This window comes from Rhinatrema bivittatum, chromosome 12 (assembly GCF_901001135.1).
Source record: "Rhinatrema bivittatum chromosome 12, aRhiBiv1.1, whole genome shotgun sequence".
NCBI classification, from domain to species: Eukaryota; Metazoa; Chordata; class Amphibia; order Gymnophiona; family Rhinatrematidae; genus Rhinatrema; species Rhinatrema bivittatum.
Window position 1 is genome coordinate 72793940 of NC_042626.1, and position 19347 is coordinate 72813286.

A 19347-nucleotide genomic window follows, 5' to 3' on the forward strand; every position below is an offset into this window, starting at 1 on the left:
GCCAGACGTCACCCTCGGAAGCCATGCGACAAGCCCTATATCCCCTGCCAAGGCTGAAGAGCCTGCAGAGAGGATTGCAGTTCCCAGGGTGAGAGCAGCTAAAATCAAAACACAACAAAAAAAAAAAAAAAGCAGGCCACAGAACAATAAAACTGTCCCACTCGACAAGAGCCAGAGCCAAGGTTTCCAGAGCAAGGATCCGATGGCTGTGAAGCATTTCACCCCCAATGCGATGCAGGAAACGGCACAAGGCTTCAAAAGATTTTACAGAGAGCTACTGTAGTGCAGGAGACCAGAGAGAAGATTTTAAGATTTGCTGTTTAAGGGGAACTGGAAGCTGAGGGGAAGGGTGCAGGGATACAAAGTCGTCTACTTCTAAGTCACGGGTTCAAATTCAGACCCTGTGTGTAGAATTAAAACAACAAACGAGTTGTAGGCGATGCCTTTTTAAAGAAGTAACTTAAACCTGTGATGAGCTTTCCAGAGTTATCCTCCATCAGGGCAGGGGTCTGTGTGACATGGACAAGGGTCACTGGCACACCGGATGAAAGCCACAAGGAGGCCAAAAGTGGAGCAGCAGGGAGCTGGAAGGGATGGTCTTCTGGGCCAATACATTTACTGGCTGGTGACTAGAATTCATGCTCCACCGACACGGACGCGTAGGGGGAACCCTTCATTGTGTGCCACTACCGCAGGTATCCACCTTCCCAAAAGGTGCCAGTCCAGAAGGAATCCCCAAACGATGACCATCGTAAGAGGAATAATTGGAGGCCTGATCCCGACAGAGGTTATAAACTGCACAGAATCCCCCTCTTATCAGCGCGGGACATGGTTACACACTCCTCCTTACAAAATAAGCAGCCGTCCTCAGCCAAGCCTCAGTCCCAGGTTACATTCGGAGGAAGGCAGCAAGGACAGACTGCTGCTTCCCTGGAGGGAGGGAGGGACGGACACTCTCCAGCAGCTACCATGCTTGTGTGGCTTTTGCCTAGTTTGAAGATCTGGGCCTAGGACAGGGACATCCTTAGCATTTCCGTGACCCCGCTACAACTTCCTGCAGAAGACATGGGCGAGCATTTGCTTACCTTTTTTCCTCTGGCTCCGACAAGCAGTCCAGGTCACTGGATTTCTGTTCCATTCAACGTAATTCCATTCAGACCCAATCAGACGAGACCAGGGCGGGCTCCGCCCTCAGCTGCGCTCATCGCATTGGCAGTGGCAGATGGAAACCTTCACAGGGCGGCCCCCATGGCGAACCCCTCAGGGCGGGCAGCCGCTAACCATCTCACCTCCAGGAGGGAAAGAGAGCAGAGCCAGGGACCCTGTGAGAGAAAGGGAGAACACTCGGGTCAGCTAAGAGAGCGGAGGAGCACAGGCACTGGGCCCTGCCTAGAGCATTCTGGGAAATGTAGTCTTTTCTTACCTAGGCGAGAGAACTACACATCCCAGAATGCATTGGGATAGGAGTTCAAAGGAAAAACTCGACTTTAAAAACCCTAAAGGGTGCAAAGCCTCTTCTCCTTTCCCCTAAATAAAAATTAATTAAAGAGAATGGCGCACTTTCTGAAGAGCTGATACTGTGCCAAAATAAATGAAACCGAATTCCTTATTTTCTATTCTTCCCCTCCTCACGGAAATGCCCTCAGAAGCTTAACCCTTTCCAGATCACAGGCAGCAATGGAAAAGTAAAGTGGAAGGCAGCAACTACAAATATTTCCATTGTTGAGGATCCTGGCTGGGAAAAAAAAAAACCCAGGAGAGGCTACAGAGCGCCAAGCTTTAGTGCGTCAGGGGGGAATTCCCCCAGAGACACAGTCACAGCAGCAGGACAGCTAGAGGCTTGGAAACAGCTACTTGCCTCTTTATGGTCTTATTCCTAGGTCTCCATAACCTTCTGCCCTACCAATTATTGCTTGGTTAATGTACCATTTCCCATGGCTATGCACCCCCCATTTTTGCTTTAAATCTGAGTGATCCTTTCAGACAGTGCTTTGCATGGACCAGTGCAAAGGCAGGCTCTGCGGGGGAGTTAGACGGGATGGGGCTGCAGCAGAAGAGACCTTAATTCATTTGGTAATCTAAGAGAATCCGGAGGTAATATGTTTTCTTCTTGCTAATCCTGCTGTCTTAAGGTGGGATGCTGGTATTTCACATGCCTCAGTACACCTTCTGTCCCAGGGGAAGCCTCCTCCTTCCACATTCCCATAAGAAACTCAAGGTAGGAGTGTGCCGGCACACCCTCGGGGAAAACGTCACCATGCCAGGGGCTGGAAGGGACTTGTGATCCTATAGCTTCTACCTCTGCCCAATAACTTCACACCCAGGCCTGGCTTTCAAACTCTCCTCTCACCCAACCATAGCAGGAAATGGGACTTTTAAATACACGCCAGGGGGGCAATTAAAAAAAAAAATGTCAGGCAATTAGAGTTATGTTTGTAAAAGCAGTCTGCACCCTCTCACCCTCATAACCAAGAGGAGAACTGCATATCACTCCCTGCCACCGGGACCCAGGATTAGGTGTCCCAGCTGGGAGTCTAGATCAGGCTCCCCACCCCCCTCACGCAGAGGGGCAGTCACCAAACCCTTCCTCCCGCAGAACAACCAGGTGCAGAGGCTCCTCCAGCGCCGACTATGCCAACAGCACGGCCTGCAGAAAGTGGCTATTTCCCCGAGCGCACCTGGGGCCTCGTAGCTTAACTTTCAGAGACCCCATCCAGCGAGCTCATTACTCGTAAAAAGGTGGAGCATCCACGCACGCTGCTCCTGCTCTCTGCGGTGGGTGCTAGTGCAAGGCCATTTCACAATCCCTCCCACCCAATGCTAGGAAGCTGCTACCTGCGAATGGGCGGGCAGGCCAGGGTGCGTGCATGTATACAATCAGACATATAGGAATTTTGTTTCCCCCAAACCAGATGCGATTTCAATCCAAGCAGAGGAAAGAATGCACTTCCCTTGTGGTTTTGGAAAAAAAAAAAAAAAAGAGCTTAAATGAAATAAATGCAGCGTAGCACAATGTAAATTATCTGTAGATCGGTTTCTTCCTGTAGCAGAGGGGAAGGGAGGACAGGGTCAGGAACACATTACATCTCCTTCCAATGCTTCTGGTACATCAAAGGCAAGAAAACAAAACAAAAAAATCCCCAGAGAAGAAAGAACTGCAGGCCCCAAAGGGTGGGACAGGGGCACCACCCCCCCCCCCCCCGACCTGGAGGGGCCCTCAGCACACAAGGAGCTGGAAGGAGCCGCTGTGACAAACCCAGAGCCCAAAATGCTGGGTCCTGAAGCTCATCAAGCTGCAGGACACACCAGAAGCTGAAAGGCCTTTACTCATGGGGGGGGGGGGGGGTCTCCCAGCCCTACCTTGCAGAAAGAGCTTGGGACGGTGCAGTCACAGGTATCAGCACATCCACAATGAATATGCATGAGGAATATCTGCATGAAATAGAGGTGACACACGTAAGTAACTCTCGTGCAGATTTATTGTGGATATCCTGAAAACCCAATTGCCTGCGGATAGGAAAGGTTTGAGATGCCCTGTACATCCAGTTCACCTGTGACAGCTGAACAGTAAGAGCACACATTGGGAATTTACATTCAAACAAACAGAATAGGTCAGCCAGCAACGCCTGCAAGCCAACTCTGGACTCAGACCTCACCATTATCCCTGTCTGCTGCAACAGCACATACCGTGGCCGATCTCTGGATTTCTCTCTCTCTCCCCTCCCCCCCCACAGCTAAGGATCCTCTGTGCTTATCCCAGGCCTTACCCCTCACTCCCCCACAGCTAAGGATCCTCTGTGCTTATCCCAGGCCTTACCCCTCACTCCCCCTCAGCTAAGGATCCTCTGTGCTTATCCCAGGCTTTACCCCTCACTCCCTCACAGCTAAGGATCCTCTGTGCTTATCCCAGGCTTTACCCGTCACAGCTAAGGATCCTCTGTGCCTGTGATAGGCCTTCCTGAATTCTGGCACAGTTTTGCCAAAAAGACCTTTGGGATATACAGGATAGGATATATAGTAAAACACCACATAGTAAACAGTATGGGCTACTCTACACAGTAAAAGCTCTATACAGTGCAGGAAGAGATATCCAGCTATGCCACGCCAGCTCTATCTGAATCTGCATGCCATGGCACAATTTGGGAGGGGATACAACCCAGAGCTTTGGCACTGTTGCATCCCTCCCCGTCCATGAGAGAATAGTAGCTCCTGTCCATTGGGAGCTCTGGATGAGGTCTGTCCCAACTGCTCCTCCTGCTCCCCTGGGAAACTGCCTTCCACCTCTACCGGTCCCCCTAGCTCTGTGAACTGCCTGTGGGTCTCTCTGCAGCACATTCTGGAGTCACATCAGAGCTGCCCAGGCTGGAGCGAGTGGGGAATTGCTAAGACTTCCACGCACTTAGAGAGCCAAGCAGCCAGGCCGAGACCCGCTGGTGTTCTGGCACGTCCAAGGGCTGCACTAATACGCACACACTTCATGAGTGGAGTCCGTGCTACCTTGAATCCTGCAATTCCCTCGCTCCGGCAAATAAGGATTAAGATCTCCTGTACCCAATGAGCCTCCCTCGCCACGAGAGCGAGGCAGTGCTGGCCGACTCCCTGCCTTGCACGTGTGCTCCGTATCGAACATGGAAAGAATGAGGCGCCTCGAAGATGCTGCTCTGGGAGTATCTGGTCCCCCCTCCACCCCCCACAGCACTCACTTCCACGCTGCCGAGTCACAAGCCCAATCCTGGGAGAGAAATGTTCCCGTTTCCCAGCGGGACAGAGGATGCACAATTCATGCCGCCTGCTCTGGTTTAGCTCTTCTCATGTACACGGATGGGACGCAGGGAAATCAGCAGGGCACACGGTCAGCGAGCGGAGTTACAAAAGGAGCACCCGCTGCACCAACACCACCCCCATGGCTTGGACACGAGAGGGCTAACTTGCCCAGAGCGGCACTTAAAGTCCTAAATGCCTTGCTGAGCTGGCAGAGTGGACTTTTTCGGTCTTGATCTGCCGTCGTTTACTGCATCACTATGTAAGGCATCAATTTGCCTAAAGGAGCCCACGCTGCAGCGATAAGAGGGACAATGCACAAATCTTCTATTGCTTTTATCACATTGTGTCTCTTGGTAACCGTCCAAAATGGATGTGGCAGAGAGGAGGCCACTCAGGACTCCAGGAGGGAAGGATGCAGAGCAGACAAAAGAAGGGGGAAGCTGGGGGTGGCGAGGATTCACTCAAAGACATAGCTCCAGCTTTCGCCACGTTCCCACTTTGGAGCAGCGGGTGGGAGGGCCTGGCTTGGAGGCGCACAGTTGCCACTAGTGGCCCATATATCATGTCAGACAGCATCAAGCATCGGAAGCCACTGAGGAGCAGCGGCCTGCCCGCTCCAGAAAGAGGCAAAACTCCTCAGCAAGTCTTGGACTCCTCTGAACTCACGGTGACAGCTTAGGAGGAAAGACCGGAAGAGGGTAGACTGGGTTAAGGGATACAAAGTGCTTTGGTTAGGGGCGGCATTAAGGTACTGGATGCAGGTAACACATACAGAAAAATGGTTGAATTAGCACAAGTTGGAAACTTGTGAGCAGTAGCGCCAGACGTCAAGGCTTCAACCCTGGCTACTGTCCATTCGCGCAGCTTTCAAAAACATTCAAAATGCAATTGCCTTCTTCAAAAGCTCCCGTCTTCTCTCTCCCGCTGATTACAAGGAGGAGACGGGCAAAGGCTGGTCTGCTCTTTTATATTGGGGGGGGGGGGGGGGGGATTGGTTTATCGCTCTTCTTTTAAATAGACTCCCCCTCACTGGAGGCAGCTAGGAGCCCCCGTCAGGTTGCCAGGTTAGTGAAAGAGCCTGTAACATGGACTCCTTGGTGCTAGTGATGCCGATGGAAAGGTCTTAATCCATTTCCCCAGCCCAGCTGCAAGGGCAGCTCTAATCTCCACTGCCGGGTGCTAGATCAGCTGCCACCACGCCCCCCTCGTACATGAGACAGGGAAGGCCCACAGCCGCCGGGATGCGCTGAGGGGACGCTGGAACATGCCAACTGCTTTGGCACCTTTGCTGGCATCTGTATGCCAAGGCCTCGCCAGTTAGCGTTCAACACCTGCAGGAGCCGGAGGCCGGGCGTCTCCCAGCACATGCCCAGGAAAGGGCCACCTCGTCACCGGTCACACCAGTGTAGCCGGCTTGGGAAAGCTCACTGCGGCGTGCACAACCTTCGCTCGCCATGATTAACTCAGGTGGGGGAAGGGAAGACGACGAGGGGGGACACAAACGGCTACGTGGCGAGTGGGAACAGACGGCATCTACAGGGAGCAAATCTGGCGCCCGAGTTCAGCTCTGCCCCAAGTGATACAGTGTTACAAGTTTGCATTGTGCTCTCCTGTCCGTGCACAGATACAGTGTAACTAACTTCACTCATTCACTCACACACACACACACACGCACGCGTGTGCTTCTGACCATTTCTGCTAGGGGGTTTACCCATGAGAGCTTTCTCCTTTTCATATCTTATTTTTTCAGGTCACTCGCACCGTGACACTATTATGAAATGTTACTCTGCCAGCAAAAGCAGTAATTAAGCTCCACAACGAGCAAGCAGCAGCTGCGACATACCAACCACACCGAATGCATGCGTGCAGTTATGATAGAGGCAAACGTGATGTCAGCAGCTGTGCAACAGCTGGATCCGGGCAGAGTTCTGCTGGAGCCCTCTCACACCCCTCCAGTTTTCGCTTGCTCCACTCAGCTGTCCCTGTCTGGTCTGTAATTGGGGGGGGGGGGGGCAATATACTGAGCAATCATCAGATTTACCCCAGACAGAAAAAATGCACCCTCTCCCCCCTCTACACAGCCGGCATCCAGAACCGAATGCAGCAGATCCTCACCTTGCAGCACAGCTCCCCTCAGCTCTTTGCCTAATATTTCCTATTTAGGGGCATTTGTGTACAAACAGATGGCACCGCCAACCCTAACACAGAGACAAACTCCATCTCTGTGCCAATCCAGGTCTCCAAACTCACACCCCCAATGCGACGAGCTAAAACAAGGCAAGGATCAGCAGAGGGCATCTGATGGGTATTAGCGAGCCCAGACTGACTCGCACCTTCTGACAGCTTGGGGTTAAGACTGCCAAACCAGGGGGGGGGGGGGGGGGGGGGGGGGAATTACTCAAGTCCAACAGAAAGGAAAAAAGGGCCACTCCCCTGTCTAATGCCCTCCTAGGACAAGGAAGGCAGTCAAGGCCAAGGGGGAACACGCTATTCCCGAGTTAGGCCTTCAGACAGCAGAAATGGGGCCACGGTGCCAGTGCCGACTCCTGTCCGCTATGCCCTCAGTCCCATGCAGACTTGAGGACTTACCTCGCGGCAGGAACCGCCTCCCTTGCCAGATTCACAACTCCCATTCCCACGCAGGGCAGCTGCACATGCTCAAAGCTTGGACAAATGAATTCCCGTTGCTTTGGGAGGTAGAAGGAGACATTGCCCCAGCGCTCCACTGCCAAGACATACAACCTCTGCAATTACAGCTGAACTGTCGCCCCGCCATGCCCTAAAATCACCCAGAATATGCAGGACGCCAGCGCACAATAGGGAGCACCCCCTCATTGCTGACCTGCACTGAAAAAGGGTTCACAAAACTGGTCCTCAAGAAACCCCGACACCAGTGTGTGCGGTCTCAGGGATGGAGCAGGCCTAAGATTCAGAAGCCATTTCAAATGAGGAGCTGTCATCTCGGGTTCAGAGGCAGCATCCCCCACAAAATAACCCTGGTAACCCCCCCCACCCCCCGGCTTCTCCCTCCCATCCTCAGACTTTACTTCTTGCCCAGCCTATTCAATAAGCTCTTGAGAGCAGGGACTCGCTGCTCATGTCCTGCTGTGATTTTCATGTGCTCTGAATCCAGACTCATCATCCGGCACACGCTGTGCTTTCATGCTGCAGGTTCCTGCCCCCTCCCTCTGCAAACACGGGTGTACGGTTGTACCGTGCCATGCAACCCCAAGGTGAAATAACTAAACACTACAGAATGAGGAGCGGCCCCAGCTCCAGCTCAGCCTAATGACCAAAATCTGAGTCTGTGTTCCTGCTTCTCCCCTCCTCGGGGCTGTCTTTAGTGTCACAGCCGGTGACGGGGCAAGAAAAGAAAACCAAAACACTTCGAAATGGAGGTAGAGGGAAGGCACGTGGAGCCTTGGCACCAGAAGGGACCTGAACCGTGCCTGGCATGGAAGAGAAGTAAACAACCAAGGGAGAGTGAAAAAAGCCAGTTCCTATTATTATTAGACAGATAAAATGAGACTTTTTCCGATAAATTAGTCCTGGGTTTTGGAGAAGGCAAAAGATTTCATCATCTGCTTTCTCCACAGAGTGACGCATGTCTGCAGGATCCTCACTGGAGGCCATGCACGGCACAGGCCGATCAGCCAGAAAGTGTGCGGCAGGAGTGCGGACAGACCTGTCACCAGGATCTTCTGTCAACACCACAGGCTAACGGAATAATCCAGGAACGTCTCTCTCTCTCTCTCCTGGACTTAGGAAACTCGTTTACCCTGGAAGCAATCTGCCAGTAGAACCAGGCTGGGAGGAGGAGGAGAAGGAGGAGACATGTCCAACGTGAGCCTTAGCAAGAGTTTTACCGCTAGATCTGACACTGGGTCCTGCATACGGCCACAGTGAGGAAGTCACAAAAACAGAGGCGGGATCACCACAGAAGGAATGGCCTACTCTCTCTCTCTCTCTCTAAAGTCCACTTTCCTCCCCTCATTCCTTTACTGTGCTAGGCTGAAGTACAATGTGCAGATTTTGTTCAGGATACTGGGAGACGGCTCCAGCCAGGGAGACATTATCAGGGAATTTTCATGGTTTGCACCCAGAATAAGCTGAGCAGCCCTGGAGCTCCTGAACGTTCTCTGCCCGCTCCCTGGACCCCTAGGACATCCACAGAAATCCAGAAATAAAAGTTTAAACACCCCCCCCCCCCCCCCCCCCCCAAATGTCCAAAAACAACAAATGCTTTCTCTCCTCTCCAGGGAATTTTACTTCCTAAGCTTCAGGATCCCCCTCCGACAGCACCAGATTTCCCCAATTCCAGATCCAGAAAATCTCTGGTTGAAGGAACGATGATCAGCAGGACGCGGCTTGCACTGCGATCGTGCGCAGCCTGGGACGCAGGACGGCGCTCTCACAGCGCCGCTCAGCCTGCCTCTGGAGACAGCTCGAGTCCACAAGGAGTTCCACGCCACAGAAGTGAGCGAGCAGCTCCGTGCACACATCAGTATCAACTTTGATACTGGGGAAAACTGCGGAAACAAATCTTAAAACAAAACAAAAAAAGACAAGTGCAGCCAGTTTGGAACAAGCAGATAAGGGGACCCAGAAAACATGGATTCTGAAAGGGAAGATCCTGGCGGATCAGGAAGGTGCAGACCTGTTCTGCACAGAAGACTGGTACCAGGCCAGAATGGGGTAAGCTGGGTCAAGGGACAGGTGAGTGTCGGGACACAGTGGGTGAAGGCAAAGTGACCAGTGAGGTACCCCAGGACTGAATGTTAATGACACGGTCAAGGAGTAGGCATGGCTGCACACCAGGAGATGTGAAACAACTGGACAGACTGTCCAGTGTCTGGAAACCGGACTTCAATGCTAAAAAGTGGACTTCTAAATTCAGCTGGATCGCAGGGAACCCGTACTCAAAACACGCACTGCAAGCATCAGAAACAGGTCACTGGCACAGGCAGTGCAAAGAAATACAAAAAATCAAATACCCTAACCATGATCTAATCCCTCCCCCCACGCTCACTAGGGGGAAAAGGCCATAGTTCATCTAAAAATCATTCAGTGAACGATGACCCAGTTCCACCCCCGAGCATCAGATTCCCGGTCTCCCCAGTGGCTCTCAAGAGAAAGATCAGGCCCCGCTGGGTCGCCCACAGGGAGGGAGCTATAGGCTGATAGAGAGCAGCAGAGCGGATCCTGGGGCTGACACCAGGTGTCTCCAGCAGCCCCCGAGGGGACAGCGGAAATGGCATCAGCAGGGAGGGAGAAGGGACACGAACTAGAAAAACTGTCAAATACAAAAAGAAAGGGGAAGGAGGGGCGACCATCAGTTACTAAACACAGTGGTGGCAGAAGTGGAAAGAAAGGATGCGGCCGTTTCCAGACAGCAAGACCCCACCTCGAGCTCTGCGCATGGAGAGGGGGGAAGCAGCTGCTACCGTGGTACAGAGAGAGGCTTAAGGAACTAGAAAAGGGAAAGAGGGCACCTGAGAAACTGAATACAGGTACAGGAAGCTGAAATTCAAGAACAAATGGGGCCACAGAAACACAGAAATGACGGCAGAAGAAGCCCAAACGGCCCATCCAGTCTGCCCAGCAAGCTTCACACTTTTTTTTCCTCATACGTATCTGTTACTCTTGGCTCTTATTAGTAACTTTTTGGTTCTAGTTCCCTTCCACCCCTGCCATTGATATAGAGAGCAGTGCTGGAGCTGCATCTGAGTGAAGTATCAAGCTTGATTACAGGCTGATACACAGTAAAGCGCGGTCCCGATTACCCTGCTTCTAACCCGCTTTGTACCCACAATTTGCCCGCGTTAGTCCAACCCGCGATTCACTATCCCTTTTAACCCATCCTTACCGCCTCTTTAAATCACCGGGTAACCCTTTCCGCCCCTGGCATGTATATGAGATGTAAACGATCAGATTAGCTATTCCCTCCCATACAGTAACGAGCGCCCCGATTATCGCCTTTTTAACCTGCAGTTTTGCCGCGTGTTTAACCTGCTAACTTACCGCCTACCCCTACCCCTGCGTTAGTGTGGAGCGTCAGGTCAGAGAGACGAAATTTCACGGGCAAACTTTTCCCCAGCCCCCCGCTCACCTGCCCTGGCTGCGTCCATGGGTGCCGATCTCCCGCGCTGACAGCTCCGGAGCAGCCCCAGTCCTCTCTCCCCTCCTCCCGGGGACAGCCGGCGGCGAGAGCGGCTTCAGCAGCCCGGGGCGGATCGGGCACTCCCCATGGCTCTCTATTCTCTAAAATGTAATGAGCGCACGCCGTGACCTCGGACGTCGCACGCCGTGACCTGAGCGCCCGGCTGGACGTCCAATGTCACGGCTGAAGCTGCTCTCGCCGCTGGCTGTCCCTGGGAGGAGGGGAGAGAGGACTGGGGCTGCTCCAGAGCTGTCAGCACGGGAGATCTGCACCCATGGACGCAGCCAGGGCAGGTGAGCGGGGGCTGGGGGAAAGTTTGCCTGTGAAATTTCGTCTCGGCTTGCCTGACGCTCCACACTAAACGCAGGGGTAAGGGTAGGCAGTAAATTAGCAGCGGGGGGCTGGGGGAAAGTTTGCCCAATTCACTTTGGTTTTGTCCCGGGGAGTGAGGGGGTCAGGCAGCCCTTCTCCTGTATCCACTTCCTGGCACCTGTCATTTGAAATGACAGGTACCAGCGCACCCAGGATACTGTATAGGCGCTGTATGGCGCCTATACAGTAAAATGGATTGCGCTTCATGGACGCGGCTTGCATTTGCATGCCATTTAAATACTGTATCGAGCGGTATGTCATCCGAACTGTGCGTGCGGAAAACGCGGGTGCGCCCGGCACTGCCGCACTCTTTCTACCGCGTCCTTACTGTATTGGCCTGTGAGTTAGGGGCAGTAACCGCTGCAATAAGCAAGCTACACCCATAATTATTTGTTTACCCAGGCTATGTAATTCAGTCCTTGTTGGTTGTTGCCTGAATATAAATCCTCTTTTCCTTTTCCCCCCCCTGCCATTGAAGCAGAGAGCTATGCTGGATATGCATTGAAAGTGAAGTATCAGATTTATTTGGTTTGGGGGAGTAACCGCTGCAACAAGCAAGCAACTCTCCTGGTTTTTTGTGAATGCAAATCCTTTTTTCCACATTTCCTCTTGCCATTGAAGCATAGAGCAATGCTGGAGTCGCATTGACAGTGAGTATGTTTATTGAATAAGGGTATTAATCTCCAGGTAGTAGCCGTCATTCCCGCAAGCCACCCCCATGCCTCTTCACTTCATTCACATCCTCTAGACTTTATGGATCCACAATGTTTATCCCACACCCCTTTGAAATCCTTCACAGTTGAAACCATGACTTGAAGGGAGGTTAGACTGAGGAAATAGGAGAGGGCAGTAGATGCCCAGCAGAGATAACGGCAACCAAAGCCATAGAGATAGACAGGGGTAAAAGACGGAGGGCCCGGGTGTTAGGCCAGATATGGAAACTTGCACATCTGTCCACCTAGAACAGCCCACGATCAAAAAGGAGAGACAACAAAACTGACCTCGGGACATGGCAAGCAGGCAGACTGGGTGGCTGGAAAGGGTCTTACATTACTAGGAAATACAGAAGACCGTGAAAGAGCAAGAGGATGAGAATGAGCGAGTGTTAAAGTGAGAAGCTGTGTGATGGACACGAGTGAGAAAAAACAAGAGGGGGGGTGAGGCCGATGTCAGGTTACTAAAGTAAGCCAGAACCCGCCAAGGACATCCTAAATAACCTGAGGTCTCTCCACACCAAAAGTGGGCGATCAGTGTGCTATCCCCTTCCAAGAAAAAAAAAAAACAGGACATTATCCTCTTCCTCAGCAGAAAAGCCTCTCCCCACCTCCACTGTGCCCCCTAACCAAGCCAAGGCAGAGACCAGAGTCTGACATCAACATCTCCTCCCCTTGTACCGCCCCGAGTGCCTGACACTTAAGGAGGAACCCCCAGCTCACCCCATGCAGAGACTCCCTTGGCTCTCAAACTCCCTGGCGACCCTGGTTTGAGTCATTCCCCATCCCACCGCAAGTGCATTTTTCACCTCTTCCCTCCCTCCCATCGCTCATAAATCCCCAAATCTTATAGGTCTTATTTCCTGCCTCTTCCCAGGGAGGACTCCTCTTGGCTAGCATGGGCAGCCTGTCTTTGCTGGAAGAACAAGGTTTGGATGCACAGGTCAAATAAAAACTATTAAAAAAGTAATTTTATTCAAATCATCGTCAATGGTTCGGAATGCAAAGATAGCAGGGATTTAATAAAAAGGTTCTGTGTTGGCTTTTAACCTCTTGTATGCCAGGAGGGCCTGCAGTGGTTATCCTATACCGGAGCAAGTCGCACTGCTACCAATCACTACTGAGGGTACGGGATGTATATTAGGGACAGTAAACGGCACTGTGAGAAGAGGAAATCTGCATCCCTTCAGGCTTGTGTCCTTGGCTCCTACCACCAGAAGTACCCACACGTTCGCAGCCAAACACCAGCAAAAAGAGAACTGAACTGGCAAAATCCCTGGCAGTGCAGAATCCTGGCCCGACTCCCAGTTTGGGAGCCTGTGAGCCTTTCCACTACCTGCTTCCTGGCCAAAGGTCAGCCAAGACATTAATTGGCCAGCAACTAAGTCGAGCCTTATGCAGCTAATCCCCAAGGCAAGAAGAGAGGAGATAAAGACTTCTCTGACCAGCTTATAAGTGCTTAATGGAGGCTCAACGACTTTTAAGGCTAAAGCAGAAATGAGTCCCAGAGCCCCACTGGTGCCCTCCCTCCCCCGTTTCCAGACTTCAAGTCTGATCTTAGGCGGGCAGTTTGCAATGCCACCTCCCTGGGTAAAACCTGCATTCCTAAGCCCAAGGACCTGTAGCGGAGTTAAAAAAAGAGGCATTCCCAGAAGGTGGGAGTTGAACCTCCCTCAGGTGTAAGGCAGGTGGACGCTTTGGGTGCCTGCATATTGTACTCATGGGAGTCAACTTTCCCAAACCACTGGGTTGGGCTGCATTGGTAAACTCAATACAAATGACTCCATCCTGGTCCAGGGCTGCGCAAGCAGCAGAGCACTGGCACCTAGGGTTACAGGCAAATTCGGAAGGAAAAGCAGCTGCAGCATTAATGCATGAGACGCTTCGGCTTACAGGTTCCCTGGATGAAAGCACTGAAAGGGAGATCTAGCATTGGCCTAAACACCACCGAAAGGGGAGGCTTGGCTCATTTCAGCCAGCGAACTGATAAAAGCATCGAAAAAGACCCCTACCCAGAGACCGACTGAACTGCCGGACAGGGTCCTGAATCGGGGGCAAACCCTGACAAGGACCCCGCCCAGCTCGGGCAATGTCCTTGGAACGGAGGGGGCCTGCTCCGGCAGGACGCGGGAACACGTGGGGACTTTGCCGCCAGTCCCGCAGACAAGCAGGCGGCCCACCCAATCACAGCCCGCTGGCTCCCGAAGCCCCGCCCCTCCTACCCGCGGCAAAGGACCCAAGAAGAGCCCGGGGCGGCTGCAGCCAAGCTGTGCACTGCGCCCAAACACAACTGAAGAGGAAGAAATAACTCCGCAATGCCGGATACTTCGTCTGGGGAGCGAGTGCCACCAGCACCAGCTCTAATTTCTAAGTCCGGGGAAGCTGAGCAGGCCGAGCACCGTCTCTGTTCCGCAGCACCTAAAAGAGGGAAGGGCAGAAGACTCTCACCGACTTCCGGCTTTTTTTTTTAAACTTAAGGGCAGAAATCTGCAGGCGTTGAAGGGTCTTGCATAAGCAGGATTCCCGCTGGAATAAGCGCGCCAAAGGGAAAACCACAGAAAACCCTGGCTGGCAATAGCAAGCTCAGAGCACCTCCGGGCAGGTGACAGCTGCCCCAGCACCCGCCTTCACCCTCACACTCTCCCGCGGCGCCCAGCTGGTAGCTGAGCAGGATGCCGAGGTGCCGAGGATGCGATCTTGCCTGTCCAGGCCGCAGCCCCGTCCACCGATGTTGCCATGGTTATCACTGCCCCCCCGGTGACTTGCCCGGCGTCGGGCGAGTCACATCCTCGCCCCCACTGGCCCTGGGACTGGCACATGCGAGATGCTACAGGTGCAAATCCTGCACCACGTGCTCCGGACCCCGCCTGAGCTCAGTCTCGCCCCTGTGGGCAATCCTCAAGCTCCTGGGACGGTGAAGCTCCACAGGTTGACTCCAGTACACTAGTAATGGCTAACAGCCTCCAGCCCCCAAAATCAGTTTAAGAACAAGCTCTCCCTATCCTCACACTTTAACTCAGTCCCCCTCCTCCTGCTCTCCCCAGCCCCTGGTTAGCTCCCCACCCCCACTTCTGGGTTTGAAATCACTGCTCCCATTCTGTGCCCCCTCTCAGGAAGTCAGGTGACAGATGGGAGAACTCAGCCAAGCCCCAGCCTTTATCCACCGACAGCATCAGACCAACAGAAACTGCAGCATTTGCTCAGCAGATCAGTAATGCATTAGCAAGGGATACAGCCCACTCCTGCCCTGCTGCATTAGCAGAGCTGTGTGTGGGGGTCTCAGTACTGGAACAGCAGGGAGTGTAGCAGGGCAGGAATGAGGTGCATTGGCAGAGCTGTGTGTGAGGGTCTCAGAATTGGAATAGCAGGGAGTGCAGCAGGGCAGGAGTGAGGTGCATTGGCAGAGCTGTGTGTGTGCACGCGAGGGTCTCAGTACAGGAATAACAGGGGATTCAGCAGGGCAGGAGTAGGATACAGCAGAGCTGTGTGTGAGGCTCTCAGTACTGTAATAGCAGGGGGTACAGCAGGGCAGGAGTGAGGTGCATTGGCAGAGCTGTGAGTGAGGGTCTCAGTACTTGAATAGCAGGGAGTGTAGCAGGGCAGGAGTGAGGTGCATTGGCAGGGCTGTGTGTGAGGCTTTCAGTACTGGAAAAGCAGTGGAAGTCCTCGCTCCTCTGGCAGCTCTGCAAGTTTGTTAAATAATGTTGTAAATCGCTTTGGGAGATTTAATCAGTAAAGCGATTAATAAATTATTTTTAAATTAAAAAAAAAAAAAAAAAAAAGTGTGGGTCATAGCCCAGCAGCCATTATAAAGTAATCCTATACCCTGTCCCTCCCCATAGGACTCCCAGAACAGGCCCAAGAGGGCTGTCCCTACTACAGAGGTATAGCTGGGGAATAAGCCAGTAGCAGCGCAGCAGAGAAGCCCCTGGGCATGGGACCTACAAGAGGGCTGCCAGTGACTGGCACTGAGCTGGGCATCCCGTTACTATAGTGACCCGGGCAGTGCTGGCATTCTTCTCTCTCCGGTAGTTTTCCGCTAGAGTGATTACATAATTTAAGCACGTCTGAAGCAAGGCAGAGACAACACGAGGGGATGAAAGGGAAGAGGGAAAAAAGTGAGGGAGGAGAGAGATGGAAAGGTTAAATTAAATCAGAACAAGTAGGCAAGAAAATGAGAATGTGTGTGGCCCAGAGCTTGAAGCAGCTCAGACAGTAGCTGGGCACAGTAGGAGCAGCCACCGCAAGGCCTCCCTATATCCTCACAGCACCACACTCAAAAAACCTGCTCTCCCCCCCCCCCCCCCAAAAAAAAAACAAACCAAAAAACAAACCACCTGTTTACTTCTGCCCCAGAACACCATCAGCACCTCCAAAACCACTGCAGACACCCCGAACTAACCATACTGCTCCCTCTCCTCCAGTCCCTGCAGAGAGCTGAAGGAAGCAGGGAATGTCCTGAGAGAGATCCTGAACCAGCAAGCAACACAGGCCAAAACAGGGCCCATTACTAGCCAGCATCTGCCCACTTGTCTCCCCGGTATTATCCTTTTGTTGCTGCGGAGCAGAACCAGAAGACAAAAGGTCCTCACCAACAGCAAGAACACAGACTGTGCGTTGGATTCTAGGTTTACTCTACAGTAAACGAGCATGTTAAAAACAAAACAAAAAGAAAACCAAAACTTAGTAACTAACTAGAAAACCAAGATAAGCTGGAGGTCATGGGGACCAGGTAGACAACAAATGTTTTATCCTAAAACAGCGACCAGTACAAAAGGAATCTCTTCCGCACCACGCCTTCCTCTTCTTACGGCAGCAGTCAGGCCTGCCAGCAAGAAACACAATAAGCTACACTTACACGTTCAAAAGAACATAAGAAAATGCCATACTGGGTCAGACCAAGGGTCCATCAAGCCCTGCATCCTGTTTCCAACAGTGGCCAATCCAGGCCATAAGAACCTGGCAAGTACCCAAACAGTAAATACATCCCATGCTACTGAAGCCAGTAATAGCAGCAGTTAATGGACGTCTCCAAGAACTTATCCAAACCTTTTTTAAACCCAGCTACACAAACTGCACTAACCACATCCTCTGGCAACAGATTCCAGAGTTTAATTGTGCGTGGAGTGAAAAAGAATGTTCTGTTTTAAATGTGCTACTTACTAACTTCATGGAGTACCACCTAGTCCTATTATCTAAAAGAGTAAATAACCGATTCACATTTACCTGTTCTAGCCCTCTCATGATTTTATAGATTTCTATCATATCCCCCCTTCAGCTCTCTCTTAAGATACTAATAGGAGGAGGACATCCATACCTAAATCGATGCAGTCAGAGGGGAGGGGAGGGGGTGATTTTTGACAAGCCACTCAGCAGCCACTTAGACTAGGTAGCGGCTGACAACTTCTGCCAAATCTAACCGGTTGCAGCCTGTAAGATAGCCGGTTAGGTTAAAACTCGCTGTGTGCACAGACGTAGCTTGCTAACTTCACTGCACAACTGAACCATGGCCCCGCAGCAGCTACATTTTCAGGGACTTAATAGTCAGTAGTGAAAAAACAACAGCTAGGTTTGGTCATCCTGTTGAGGGTGGAAGAGACAGGTTTGCCCACTTAACTCCCCAAGTCCAGTCTCTGGGAAAAAAGAGAAAAAAAAAAAAAAAAAGAGCCCTCTGGGCAGAGCACGTAGCCCAGGCTCCATGCACCCCAATGTTTGCAATCCATCAGCCTTCTCTGGCTTATTTAGTTTCCAATTTGTCACCTGGACTGCAGGACAGCTGTGAAAGCAGAAGGGTGGAGGTGAGAAGTCACTTTTATATAATTACCCGGTTGGTTACTGCTGGGGCGAGAAAGAGACTCGCCCAAGGTTATGGAGGATCTTGTCCCCTGTTAGTGGGAGAATGCCTGGCAAGCCGAGAGAGAGACGGCAGCTGCAAAGCAATGCCCTGCCTCCCTCCTCCAGATGGGCACCCGCCCTAGCTGTGCCATGCACACGCCTGACATTTCAAACAAAATCGGTGCCACGTGCAGAGTCGCACATGAGGATCCCGGTGAAAATCTAAACCAAGCAAGCATCGGTGAGCAGGTTAGAAGCAGCCCAAGAGGGCCAAAACCGGTCCAGTCTGAAGCTGTTCACTGAATGCCAGCTGCCTGACAAAGGCTAAATCCAGAAACATAGAGAGGAACTGCATGCACCCTGGCATTACAGATGTACCCCAACACACACCCCCTTACAATCACAGCGTGTGGCATTCTGCACGCACCCCACGTTACAGAGCCACGCACCCCCTTACAAGCACAGCGTGTGGCACTCTGCACGCACCCCACGTTACAGAGCCACACACCCCCTTACAAGCACAGCGTGTGGCACTCTGCACCCTGTGGGGTATTCTGCATGCACTCCAACATATCAGGGACCTGATGGATGTATGACAGCACAAACCCATGGAATAAGTTTCATATCCCATCCTTTGTTATGTGCTGTACATGGTCATCTCATATATACGAAAGGAAGACTCTGTATAGCATGTATCAGAGTAATACTCTGGGGTTCATATAGGATGTGCCTACATCACACTGCTCATCCCAGGAAGAGAATCAGAACGTGGACCCCCAGGAGCCAGCAACTCAGAAAAGAAGCTTAAAAGCTGGCAAAGGCTGATCCATAGTCCAAGGGTGCAGGTAACAGTTACCTACCCAGATAGCATCTGCTCTAACCCTTCCCCAATCTGACTACACCCCAAGACACTGTCCCCTTTTTTCAATCAATCATGTAGATTACGCACTTACAGGCAGATACAATATCACGCGCCCAGGCTAGTGCACAGCTGGATGCGCGTACATAACCCCTGAGGCAATAAGGGGGGAGGGGGTAGCCAATAGCGCTCATCACATGTAAATGCCGTGTTGATGAGGCTGTTAGTTGTTTTTTACATTGGGGATAATAGCTCTGTGCCGGACGGGCACATTTTTACCCTCAAAAATTAACGCCAGCCCCGGAGCTGGGATTAAACCTTGAGGTGCCTCAAAAGTTTAACAGAAAATACTGCTTTTCTGTGCTTCCTCCAACTTAATATCGTGGTGATATTAAATCAGAGGAACCACAGAAAGCAGCAATGTGGAAAAAATAAGCGTCTTGCTGGCAGTCAGGTTAGGAAAAACGGACGCTCAATTTGCGAGTGTCCATTTTCCTAACTCCTCCTGGGCTCCCGATGCCGAGGAGGTGCTAGGGATGCACAATTTCCCCTAGCGCCTCCTTTTTAACACAGTGGCTCATTTGCCTACTGCACCATGTGCCCGGGAGAGGTGGATGGGCGCTCAATCACCAGTGCCCGTGTTT

The 19347-nt window shown here is 52.0% G+C and overlaps 1 protein-coding gene across 1 annotated transcript in view; it reads right to left on the bottom strand.

Annotated features, from left to right (window-relative positions):
- Nucleotides 1-19347, bottom strand: part of THRA (thyroid hormone receptor alpha) — a 127699-nt gene that overhangs the window by 73625 nt on the left and 34727 nt on the right. The window contains exon 2 of the mRNA XM_029573608.1: nt 1086-1322. Within this exon, the coding sequence (XP_029429468.1) occupies nt 1086-1138 (53 nt within the window). The 5' untranslated portion in view covers nt 1139-1322. The remainder of the gene's footprint in view (nt 1-1085; nt 1323-19347) is intronic.